The sequence below is a fragment of the Sebastes umbrosus genome, chromosome 19 (assembly GCF_015220745.1).
Source record: "Sebastes umbrosus isolate fSebUmb1 chromosome 19, fSebUmb1.pri, whole genome shotgun sequence".
Classification (NCBI taxonomy): Eukaryota; Metazoa; Chordata; class Actinopteri; order Perciformes; family Sebastidae; genus Sebastes; species Sebastes umbrosus.
In genome coordinates, this window is record NC_051287.1 from 16,219,987 (window position 1) to 16,233,660 (window position 13,674).

General features: G+C 38.8%; 1 protein-coding gene across 1 annotated transcript in view; it reads right to left on the bottom strand.

Moving 5' to 3' along the window:
- Positions 1-427: 427 nt before the first annotated feature.
- Positions 428-13,674, bottom strand: part of si:dkey-247m21.3 (5-hydroxytryptamine receptor 4) — a 52,649-nt gene continuing 39,402 nt past the window's right edge. Inside the window, exon 7 of the mRNA XM_037753644.1 lies at positions 428-1,541. Coding sequence (XP_037609572.1) covers positions 1,448-1,541 — 94 coding nt within the window. The 3' untranslated portion in view covers positions 428-1,447. The remainder of the gene's footprint in view (positions 1,542-13,674) is intronic.

The following is a 13,674-nucleotide window of genomic DNA, read 5'->3' on the forward strand; positions in this document are numbered from 1 at the left end:
TGGTGGGATTTTTTTTTCATGCACAGTACACATTATCTGCATTTAAATAAATTGTGCTCATTTCCCAGGCTTTTAATCAGACCTTTTTTTTTCTCAGAAACTTTTACTTTTTGAGATACATGTATGGCAGTAGGTCTGTTCATGTGCTGTATATGTATTTTCAGTGCTTTGAAACTATTCATTTACAAATTACTAAAGGGTAAATTCCTTCATACTGTATGCCACTCTTGCTCCTTGCAGTGAGAGAGCAATTTATGGAAGCTTTTATTGGACTTTATTAGTTGTAAGCCACAGAAGACATTCCACAAATGTGTACCATGATTTCCAAATATTTCACTATCCACAAACATGTATTTTTGTATTTGTGTTATGTAAAGTCACATCCACAACGCTTTACATGTTTGTGGATAGCGAAATATTTGGAAATCATGGTACACATTTGTGGAATGTCTTCTGTGGCTTAAAACTAATAAAGTCCAATTAAAACTTCCATAGCAATTAAGCTTTCCACCCTGCTGCGGTAATGTAGAGCTGCACTACCAAACCAACACAACATCACTGTTGGGTGTGGACAGAGATGCAACACATTTCAAAATTTCAACCCACAGAGGGAAGTGCAACAATATTTTATGTGCCATGAAAGGCTTTGGCAAGAGTTTCATCACAATGGTCAACAATAGAACACTTTTTATGATGCTGCATTTCATATCCTTGGCCTTTGTTTTTTTTGTTTACAGCCATTTCAAAATGGAATATGAAATGAAGGATATGAATAGAAAACCTCCACATTGCATTCAGCAGTTTCAGAGTGCCGTCGATGCTGGTAAAATACAAGAATACAAACTACTGTACAATAAACTGAACTTTAATCTAATGAGACCTGCAGTCACCTGTGTGACCAGCTGGCAGTTAGCTGTTATAACTATGATGGGATGTCATCATAGAGGTTAAAAAGCAGAAGAGGCCTCTTGCTTCACCCATCGTGTTAGCCAAAGTTTGTCTGCTGTAGTTTTCTGAGATCTGTGGTGCTGGACCTTTGACAGATCTTTACATCCTGTGATCCAGATGTTCGACTGAGAAGAACAGTTCTTTGGGTTTTAGAACAAGTGCCTGAAAACATATTGGCAGTGTGTTTCAGTCCATGGACACAAGTACTCTACAACTAGTACTTTAGTTCTGCACCAATATGCTTCATCTTTTCACCAAGAGTTCAGTCTGAGTTTCCGCACTTGTCTGATGGCCAGCAATAGTGCCTCTAACCCTGGACAGCATCAACAGACGTATATATATATATATATAAAAAAGTCATACAATGATGATGCTGGATCATTGAGTGAATATCCAGGGAAGACTGTTGAGGTCACAGAGGCCAAGACGTCTTTGTCTCTAAACTGACTCAAAGGTCCCCCACATTAGCTGATGATGTCACAGCTCTGTCAAGACATCCTCATAGTGGTCCAAGAGAGTCCTGGGACTCCTGCTCATTGGCCAGCATCGTCCGCCCGTTGTCACTGTAGCTCCTGTTTGGCAGGAACGACAGCCTGAAAAAAGAGACAGAGACTTCTTTAGTAAACTGTAATAAAGTCTAATCCTAATAAAGTTCTAATCCCTCAGATTTTCAATAAATCGAACCCCCCTTGTTTTTCAGCAGGAGCCATTCAATTTATTGACACTACGTGATTTTCTCTCTATATAGTAGCGGTTGGGGCACACTAGAGGTCTTTATAAGCCTTATTGATTTTTTATAAATGTTGACTTATGCATAATTGATTTAGCTGTTTCTTTAAATCTCACAGTCACACAATAACCAGGCCATGCTATAGGTTTTCCAACATATCCATATACAGCGGTTTGTATGATATCTTACGAAAAGTTATTTTGTTATTTTTCATACGTTTTCCTACGAATGTCCAGCAACACGAGGGATCAGTGCGCATGTGCAAGCCCCTGCTGTGTTTAGGCAACAAAACTGCTTAGTTAGGTTTAGGAAAAGATTGCGGTTTCGGTTAAAAAATAACTATAGAAGTGGCGTTACTTAAGTACAGAAATTGCATGAAAAATAAGTCAACGTTGACTTCTAGTTTCACACGGGACACAAACACTGGTCTCCTGGGTGAAAGTCTGGTGTTTTTAGACCTATTGATCCACCCCGACCTCCTCCTTTTTCGGACTCTTTATACTACGTTCCTGGCTCACAGTTACGTGGATTACATACAAATTCATTATGTGGGTTAAATACAAATTATAGTGCATCACGTTTCATAGGTGTAGCTACGTATGGGAACAGCTTGAGATTTCCCTGCTGACTTTAAACTGTAATGTCTCTGATGCCAGGAAATATATCATCAACGGCACAATAAGAATAAAACAAATACATTTAAAACAAGAAAAACTAAAGAAATACTGTTTCAAGTAAACAAAAAGATCTGACTGGTATTGTAAGAAAAGCTTAGGAGGAAAAGTTAAGGACAAGGCACAGTTGTATTATAGCTGTGCTGGCAGAATTTTAGAAGAGTTTCATTGGGAATATAAAAGAGGAAAGAGGCATGGGAAACAAGTAAAGAGCAACTGGGAAATACTGTCGACATTCTTCTCAAAGTAGCCAGCAAAGTCCTCTGAGAAGATGGAGGAAGAGAAGGGAGACAGAACAGTTTAGTTTAAAATGGCAAAAGGACATTTATCATTTGTTTTTGCAGCAACAGTTTATTTAAAGTACAATTTTTAAATAAGAAATAAATACTTAACGTAGCAAAAGTATTTAATGATTTAGTGTGTGCTCTATGTTGTCATTGGTATGTTGACTGAGGTCAAAAAAACAGCAGCACAATGTATTTGTTTTGGATGTTTGTCCATCATGTTCTGGTGGTTTTACAGCCTTGACAGATTTAGTGTTCCCAAGTACTACAAATACACAAATACTAGATATGTTGACAGAAATACATTAATTACATGTCTTTGTCCAGTAAGTTAGACATATATCAGGCAAATTCTGGCCGTTTGTCAGCAGATTGTACAGATTACACAAAAGCAAGCTACAAAAATATGAAGCCAGTTAGCTTATCATGTCAGTGTATATACACCCTACCATAGACCCAGGAAGCAAATAACTTTTGGAGTCTCATATGATATTTTTTTAAGAATAAAAGACTGAAATGTCTTTGTGTTTTTTCACAATGTGATTATATTGCTTAGCTGTTGTTTCGTAACCATGGACATGGACTGTGCATGTGCGGTTGTGGTGCTGTCCGTAGTACTGAAATGGAGCGGCGGAGATCAATAGACAGACGGACAGAACACGTCGTTTGGTTTCTTAGCCTGCTTGCTGTTCGTGGTTGTAAAGATAGAGACAGAGCGAGAGAGAGAGAGAGAGAGAGCTGCAAGCCACAAACAGCTGTTTCTATGCACCTCCCTCTGCTGATTTTGACAGAGAATCATTCCTAAGTTGGAAAAATATTTAGTGCTCAGCTAGTGCTACGTTCTTATGTGAGTGCTCTGATTAATAAAGGTATTCTTTGATTTTGAAACAGTAGCCTTATGTTGTTGTTATTTAGACTTTCTGAGGTTATTGCATGGTTAAATCAATTCATTATATTTTATGAAAAAATTCCCCCCTCGCAGTTTTTAACACTGACAACACCTGGTCTGGGTGTCGGACTAGAAAAGTGTTCTATAATGTTACTCAATACTCATACGCATAAGTAATATAGGCCTATGTCTGTGGCCCCCCCTGTTCAGATGTGTTCCGTGGAGGTCAAACAGAGCGTTTCAGACAGAAGGTGAAAAGAGTTGCTGCAGTTCAGCCAGTATGAGAAAGTAAAGCATTTTTTGAACATTACAGCATGTAAACAAGTTCTAGTAAAAAAAAAAATATACAAGTATGCACCTGAAAATAAGCATAATAGGATCTCAATAGGTTAAAATTTGTCAAAATGAATAAGTCGAATTAAACAGCAATTTTGTGTCATGCTATTTTTGGAAATGTACATTGGTACATTGGGTTGAAAAAAAAAATACTACGGTTGGAATGGAGAGTAACGTGTCTTTAGTTAAATTAACCGCATATTAACCTTTTCTCAAATTGGACCTCAATCCCAGTACAAATGGAAATCCTAAACTAGTCTGAAGTGGTAAAAAGTCCTTTACTGTGGAGATATCTAGTAATCTGTCCCCCTGTGTGAAGACTGTAGGACCTCATGAGTATGGGAAAACACACACACATACACACAGACACACACACGATCGTGTTTCCATCACTTTAGAGGAACTTACACTGACTTACATTCATTTCCAGGAATCCAAGTCTTCACATTGAAATATAATGGTTTACGTCATGAGGACGTGCATTTTGTCCCCGAAAGGAAGGCGAGTCCCCACAATGTGACTGCGTAAACAGATATATGTCCCCACAACATAGGTAATACAGACACACACACACACACACGCAAACACACACCTGAACGGATGTCCGGGTGAATTCCTTCTGATAAGTCATAGTGATTAGATAGTTGTTATCAGACCATTTACTACAGTGACCACACACACACACACACACACACATACACAGTCCCATGTGGAGGCATGTCCAGGGTGAGGAGACGAGGGAGGGAAATATAAACAGAAAATGTTCTGTAACTTCTGCTCCTCTGTTTTGTGTGTTTTCTGGACTGCGAGTGTGTTTACAGTTCAAACACACTTTGTCTGTCTGTCTGTCACACTGTCTTGGATGAGACTCCCAACAGCCACCAGGGGAAGGATCAGTATTATTAGATAATACTGAGAAGGAAATTCAGAGAAACAGGCATCCGGATTACAAATAAACATAGAATGAGAGTCTGAGGTCAAAAACCTCCCCACAAAAATGTAACCCTGTCCCCATCAAATTACATTCATACACAACTAATTTGCAATGGCAAATATGTTGTGGAGCGAACGTACTGTAATTGCAGCAACATTTTGTTCCAATGCAGGAAGCGTTGCTTGGGGTGGATGGTTGGGTGTAAAAAGCACAACACTATTTCACCAGAGAGCAGGCTTAGTGTTCTGTATCCCAGGCGTGGTTTGGATTAGGATAATAAAACTCGTGGTTAAGGTCATAAAAAAAAAATCTGTAGTGAAGAAGTCAACATGATTTAAGAATCAAGTTGGAGTTAATTTAAGTTGACTTTAAATACTGAACCAAGACCATGATCTTTCCTTGACCTTCACTGAGTGGTTTGAGTTGCCAGGAGTGAATCTTGTAGGGAAAACAAGTGGAAGGCACTAAATATGAGCATTTTACAGATGTGTTCAATAAAAAATGTCTTATTCTTGTTGAAAAACAAAGTAACCCTGGGCAGCGCTACGTTTCCTACAAAGCATACAGTAGCAGCCGATGTTAATTGCTGTAGTTGCATATGAATGTATATTTTGGAGGAGTTTTAGGAGGGTTAAAAAGTCACATCATTGAAGTACCTCTGCAGAGGAATAAAGACAGATAAGGTGTTGCTTGAATTGCAGTAGATTTTCCTTTCAACATTTCCTTTGTTTGTTCACGTTATTAAAACTGCAATAGCCAACATTTGATCAATTAGAACTTCATTACCCACAAACCCTGCTAATTTACATCAGTAAAGCATGTCAAACCAGCCCGGATGCTTTTGATATTTTATACCAAATAAAACGTTCCGAAGCTCATTCACTAATATTTAGGATACAGTTTATTTTCCCTTTTGTTTCACGTGTTTGCACAATCAAGTTATACAGACGTAGGCAAAATTGTTGGTACTCTTCCGTTAAAGAAAGAAAAACCCACAAAGGTCACTGAAATAACTTGAAACTGAGAAAAGTAATAATAAATAAAAATTTATTGAAAATTAACTAATGAAAATGAGACATTGCTTTTGAATTTTGGTTCAACAGAATCAATTTAAAAAATAAACTAATGAAACTGGCCTGGACAAAAATGATGGTACTCTTAACTTAATATTTAGTTGCACAACCTTTTGAGGCAATCACTGCAAACAAGTGATTTCTGTAACTCTCAATGAGACTTCTGCACCTGTCGACAGGTATTTTGGCCCACTCCTCGTGAGCAAACTGCTCCAGCTGTCTCAGGTTTGAAGGGTGCCTTCTCCAGACTGCATGTTTCAGCTCCTTCCACAGATGTTCAATAGGATTTAGATCAGGGCTCATAGAAGGCCACTTCAGAATAGTCCAGTGTTTTGTTCTTAGCCATTCTTGGGTGTTTTTAGCTGTGTTTTGGGTCATTATCCTGTTTGAGGACCCATGACCTGCAACTGAGACCAAGCTTTCTGACACTGGGCAGCACATTTCGCTCCAGAATGCCTTGATAGTCTTCAGATTTCATTGTACCCTGCACAGATTCAAGACACCCTGTGCCAGATGCAGCAAAGCAGCCCCATAACATAACCGAGCCTCCTCCATGTTTTACATTAGGTACAGTGTTCTTTTCTTTGGATGCTTCATCTCTTCGTCTGTGAACATAGAGCTGATGTGACTTGCCAAAAAGCTCCAGTTTTGTCTCATCTGTCCAAAGGACATTCTCCCAGAAGCTTTGTGGCTTGTCAATATGCATTTTGGAAAATTCCAGTCTCGCTTTTTTATGATTTGGTGTCCTCCTGGGTCGTCTTCCATTAAGTCCACTTTGGCTCAAACAGTGACGGATGGTGCGATCGGACACTGATGTACCTTGACCTTGGAGTTCACCTCTAATCTCTTTGGAAGTTGTTCTGGGCTCTTTGGTTACCATTCGTATTATCCGTCTCTTCGATTTGTCATCAATTTTCCTCTTGCGGCCACGTCCAGGGAGGTTGGCTACAGTCCCATGGACCTTAAACTTCTGAATAATATGAGCAGCTGTAGTCACAGGAACATCAGGCTGCTTGGAGATGGTCTTATAGCCTTTACCTTTAACATGAAGGTCTATAATGTTCTTTCTGATCTCCTGAGACAACTCTCTCCTTAGCTTTCTGTGGTCCATGTTCAGTGTGGTACACACCATGACACCAAACAGCACAGTGACTACTTTTCACCCTTTAAATAGGCAGACTGACTGATTACAAGTTTGAAGATACCTGTGATGCTATTTACAGGACACACCTTAGTTTAATATGTCCCTATGGTCACATTATTTTACATCTTTTCTAGGGCAACCATCATTTTTGTCTAGGCCAGTTTCATCAGTTTGTTTTTTAAAATGATTCTGTTGAACCACAATTCAAAAGCAACAGCTGATTTTCATTAGTTAATTTTCAGTAAATTTTTATTTATTATTACTTTTGTCAGTTTCAAGTTATTTCAGTGACCATTGTGGGGTTTTCTTTCTTTAACGGCAGGGTACCAACAATTTTGCCTACGTCTGTATAAACCTGAATATGTCCATGTCCTGGTTTTCCGAAACACAAATCTGCTACGGCAATTTATTATATATTTATTGGGTTATTTAACAAGTACAGAGCAAATTAACAGACATAACTGTAAATGGGCGTTGGGAGTTAAGGGTTGCTTTTCAATTGTATGCCAAGCAATAATAAGTATCCTACAATAAGTATCCATTAGGAGTGTAATGCAAAGCTACTCTCTGTATCTGTTTATGTCCCAAAAATATATGTATTCGGATTGTTACAGAAGTTGTTAGAAATTGTACATTGTCATTTATACTCCTCATGCACACATTTACAAGTTTAGCTGCCAACATAATAATATAATAATATAAGTAAAACTTGATTTATATAGCACCTTTTTATAACACAGAAAAAAAAAAAAGCCAACTTAAAGAAGTGGGGTTTAAGATGTTTTTTGAAACAGTTAACAGACTCAGCAGATCTCATGGGAGATTGTTCAAAAGTCTTGGTGCATGACAGAAAAATAGCGAAATCCCTTGGCCCATTAGCATTGACTTTTGAGAACATCCCTAAGTTTAGCTTGTCAGTTTCCCGTCTTCTGTCAAGTCACGCACAGTGTCACGCTTCTGTGGAACATCAGTCAAGCTTTATTCCACACTGCACAAGTAGTCTGGTGAAAAGTTATTGGGGATGAATGTGGCTGGAGTAACTTAAACCTCAGTAAACCTTCACATCACCGGTACATCTCCATCATGACAAATCAGTCTGCTTTGGCTACTAGCAATTCCTGTTTGCACTTTACAGACAACTATCAAGAAAAACGTCTGCCAGGAAGATTAGAAGTTTATTGAGTTTATTTTAATCAAATTGTCATGCAGAAATCCTCAAATAGACCCTCCTGCAAAACAATTTAGTTTGTATTATCATTTTATGAGACATTACAAAACCCTGCTTATCCCAGAGATCTAACCCTGCACGGCAGTCATAAACAAATCCATGCTTACATTTAGCATCATTAAATTAATGCTTTTCTTAACAACTGGGGGCATTTTGGATTCAGTTTCTTCCTGCAGTTTAAGATTGACTCGCATTGAAATTCATTCACACAGTTTGACCAAAACGCTAATGTACCGCTTATAGGGCAAAGATGCTGTTTATACTTCTTATCACCACAAATGAATTCACTCTCAGTTGAGACGCAGGTCACTTGGCTAGACTTACTTATATGGTATTGTTCACAAGCAAAACATGAACATGTTATCCTTAAATCTTACCCGTAAGGGCCGGAGCAGATGTTTTGATTCCATATATCAGATGATATATGACACTTGAACACATACGCATTAAATACATGAGTCCATACACTGCACATATCTTCCCTACTGACATTCAGTTAAGCAGTCTATAACAGAACACTACCAGATTTATTGCACAGAGTTTTGGCGTTTTCCCAAATGTTAGATCAAATCTTATAACATCAGTTTCATGAAGAAACCGCAGGGCTGACGCTTTAGATAGTTTAGTGGTTAATTCCTGCCAGAGCTTTCCCTCATGTGTCTCCTCTAATCTGTCTCGCTTTCTGCTTTTTCAATGGAGGAGGAAAAAAAGAGGAAAAGGTGAGAGGGATTTCTCGTGCAATACATGTACACTTTGGTAATTTTCCATCATTTTCTTGAGTTCGAAGGCAGTGAAACATTTTGCAAGGATGTGTCAGCTGTCAGTTATGATAAAAATAAAAAGGGAAAAGCGAAGCCTCCTGCCTGGTCAGAAGGAGAGGAAGGAGAAACTAACTTCTCTCATGGAAACCTTCAAATATGTTTCTGTTTCTTAAGCAGCAGTGGTGCGGACTGCAAAGTTGTTTTAAACTCTTGTTTTTGTAAGATTTTTGCGACATGGAACCCCATTTTTGACACTATTTATAGTCTGCATTTTTTTCCCCAGCAATAGCCATTTCATTTATTCACATTCAGTAATAACCTCTTTATATGGCAGTTTTCATTGTGGCTGAGTGGCAGAGTCCGCCACACTGGATTTAAATTGCCTTCACTCACACATGACATTCATAGGAAATTATGCAGCGTGTAATCTGGCTTTACTGTTTGTAATTTGATCTCATTGATATCAGCCTCACAGTTAACTGTTCTCTCTCCCACAGCGGCGTCAGAGCTGGATTAAAGGTCCAGTGTGTAGGATTTAAGGGGATCTATTAGCAGAAATGGAATATAATATTAATAAGTATGTTTTCTTCAGTGTATAATCACCTGAAACTAAGAATCGTTGTGCTTTCGTTACCTTAAAATGAGCCGTATATATCTACATACGGAGCGGGTCCTTTTCACGGAGCCGGGCCGCCATGTTTCTACAATAGCCCAGAATGGCGTGTAAAAAGCACAACATTTTAAGGACATCCCACGTGTCATGATAACACATCTTAGGCTTTTCACGTGTCATTTATTTGCCACAGGTTTAAAATTAAGGTAACAGGTGATGGATAATGTACAGCAAGCCGGTCATTGTTGCGGAAAAAAACCCGGCAGGGCGGTGCGGCAATAATTTGACACAAAATTGGTCAGCCAGAGTCCGAGTTCAGAAGTGCACAAGGTAACCTTGGGTCTGCTGTTATGTGGGAATTGACTCACACTGTGTGCGGCATGAAATCAGATCTCAGTTTCAATCATTCAATTGAATTATTGACTACCTTATTAAAACAATGTGAGTTTCTTTGACTGTGCTGTAAACAGATACACCAGCTGCCCATCTGTTGCACTTTTGACCAAAACTGAAAATAATTGGATCAACACAAATCTCTTGTACCTTCAATGTCATCCAATGACTTTTAAATACTTTTAAGACGTTCATTTATTATAATTTCTTCAACACAACACATCACAGATTTTTCACTGCCAGAGTTCCTGAGAAGCAGCTCTCAGAGAAAAAAAAAAAGCCAAGTTAAAAACAGCCCAGCACAGGTCATGTATTCAACTTACTGTTCATAACTGCATCTGGCGCCTATGTGCTGCCAGATTTGCCGTTATCCGTCAGTCAGTTTGATCTGTGGCTGAATTCCAGTCTGACAAATTGAAACGGTGGATCAAACCACACATCAAAAAGCTGCATGCTTTGGGAAAAGATTGTGAGAAAGGAGGAAATCTGGACTCCTTGATCTGATTTTTAAAGGGATTTTTAGTTCTTTTGGGGAGGGGAAAGAGGTGATTTTAACTGGGAGCAGGCAATTCAGATGAGTTATTTGAAGCTATATTTATTGCTTTATTTTTTTGTGTTTTGTGTTTATGTATGTTGGCTGTTTCCTCTACTACTGCCTGTGTGTTGTCGACAGTCGCTACTGCTTCAGGCTGTTGATCTTTTTCTGATGATTTCTCATCTCAAATTTACTTTTTGCTATGATGTTTGACAAACAAATATTTTTTTTTTTAATTAAAAGAAAATACGCTTGATAAGCTTTTAATTATGAGAGGCAGGTCCTTCATTAATTCCTGTAACATGATCTGCACCGTGACCTTAAAGACAGATCGACACGAGATACAGGAGAGGTTTGTGTTCCTTTAATTTAGCGCTAATATCTTTCGGGGACATTAAATAATCAGATTTCACTCTTATCGCCTCGCGTTTGGGAGCTGAAGTAGCGAGAAGGGAGCGCTGATGGGGAAGGAAGATACGGTGTGTTTTTCCCACAAGAACACTGTGGATATTACTGGAGGAGCTATAAGTTTTGCTACTCATTTCCCCCTATGAGACAGGGTTCACATGTTTTCCCGGCATTACTTACAAACTGTGTAACACAACCATTAACACAAAACAAAAAGGCATGTTGTACTTTGGGAACTTCAGTCTGAATACTGTGGGAACTGAAAAAGTCAAAATACTTTTATTAAATAAAATAAAGAATCACGACTTCTGTCTTTACACACACTTCAATAGTTGTGTCCACACACACACACACACAATTAGAACGACGAGTACAGACTGCAGCGTCGCTTGGACAGCTCCGGCACTCGAGGGAAATTCACCGGCTAATTGGCAGTGTGGATTCATAAAGACACTCTGGAATCTGGGCCAGTAAGGACTTGAGCGATTCCAGTACAACAAATATGTTGGACGGGTCAACTGGGAGTCGAAATCCAAGTCTGCTGGAACTAGTTTATATAAATTAGGAGCACCTGAACTGTGATGACACGCTGTTGACAGCTTACCAGGTATCACCCTGCCATATGTGTCAGTAGTTTGATTTGCTTATGTTTTGTTAGATTACGGACACTCGGCCATATCAATTATACATCACATGCTTTTAGAGACCCAGTTTTTTTTTTAAATTCTACTAACACGCTTCTATAAACAATGTCACTTCCTCCCTCCTCCCTGAAATTAGTTTTGCTCCCGGTGGTAAATGCATAAGATATCCACTGCTCTTGTCCAGGCCCACTTCGTTTTTGTTGGCAGACGTTTCTTCCCGAAACCCTCAAATTTCAAAACAAAGATTGTCGTCTCTCCTCCTCCTGAGACCAAACCCAATGAAAATATCGAGGGGCACAACAGACCATCAGCTCATAAACAGACAGCGCACTAAAACAAATCCAAATTTCTGGATAGTCTAAGCATTCACACATGTACACAAACACACACACACACAACAAAACAAATCCAAACATTAAGGGTCCTTAGCCAAATCCATTCCTCCGCTAACATCAAAACCTGCTCTGAGAAACCATGAGGCACTCCACTGGAGTTTCTTTGCTTCTCTGAAAATGTAAAACACAGACCACAAGGTGACAAATGTACACACATATGTTGAAATGTGTGCTGCAGGGTCACTAAAACTGCATTCAAGCTAAAAAAAAAAAAAATGCAATAAAAATTGACAAACTCCCCCTTTGAAAACAAACTTTGACACTGATTGATTGGTTCCCAACCTGGGGGGCCCGACCCCCACTAGGGGTCACCAAAGCTTGACGGGGGACTTCGAGGCCTTTTTCACTTTAAGGGGTATAGGCAACTTTTAAAATAGTATACAGTTGGCCTATATCTCAGCATTTCATTCATTTCTGTGAAGAAAAAGTTTGGATTATTATTTAAAAAATATAAACTTAAAACAAATCTAACAAGATAAGGGCGCTGTGAACACCTGAACACAAGCTATATTCACAGAGCCTTCACTCTCTGCCGAACAACCTCATCCTGCATTAGAGAAGTACGCGGTTAAAACAACTAAAGAGCTAGAAGAATGGCAACGCGTCAGGGAGAAGAAAACACTGAATTTGTCAAAAAAGAAGCCTATTAAGTATGTATGGTAGTTAAAAAAAGAAGCAAAATACAGAGAATTATATTAAAACTCCCTAAAAATAACAGGAAAACTCATCTCTGATGCAATTTCCACAGGAAAATATCTGCTCAAAATTCATCCAAATCTCTAATTCTTTCACAAACGTCCTGCAGTTTTTCACTATTTGTGTGTACATTATTGTTTTGCATTGAATATAATATGAAATATCCATAAAATATGTCACTTAGTCAGGGGTCGTACGTTTACTAAATGATAGAAAAGGGGTCCGTTAAGGAAAAAGGTTGGGAACCACTGCTTTAGCATCATCACTGGTGTCCTGCAGCCCTTTCATGACCATGATCTGGGTTTCTGGGACAGAAAATCCTCTGCATTTAATTTTTTTCTGCTAGTTTGCTGTAGATGATAGAGTGGCAGGCAGCCATTCTGAACGGAGATTTATATTTAATGCAATGACCTGAGGGAATAGAAACGTTTAAATCATACTTTTATAGGGCTATTCAGCTCACCGGAATGAAATCAGTTTATGTATTTAACATGGTTCTTCAATATGTGATATTAATTTTGTCCATATCGCTCAGCTTCAGTGCTGTCTCTGTGTGTGTGTGTGTGTGTGTGCAGACTCCCATCATATAGCAAGCACGGGCTTTAGAGAAAACAAAGAAAATCCCTTCCTTTCTCCAAAAAGAGCCGAATGAAATTGATTCCATCTGATGGATCCCACTGAAGTTAGACCACCTCACTTCCTACTCAGAGATGGACCTGATAGTGAGATGCTGCTTCTGTTTTGGACGCTGTATGTCTGCGTGTTTGCACGTTTGTGTGTGTATGAAGATGATCTCATTTGACATTTGCCCAATCATTAAACCTAAATTTATCATCTTATCGTAGCAAATTCCTCAACTCCTCAAATCCTGTACTGTGCTTTTGTAAATGTTTTACTCCATCAAATACAAACAATCACCTGAACTATTTGTTGAAACTGATCCTGACCTGACCTGAACCTGATCCTGAACAAAGTTGACCAAAGTTTGA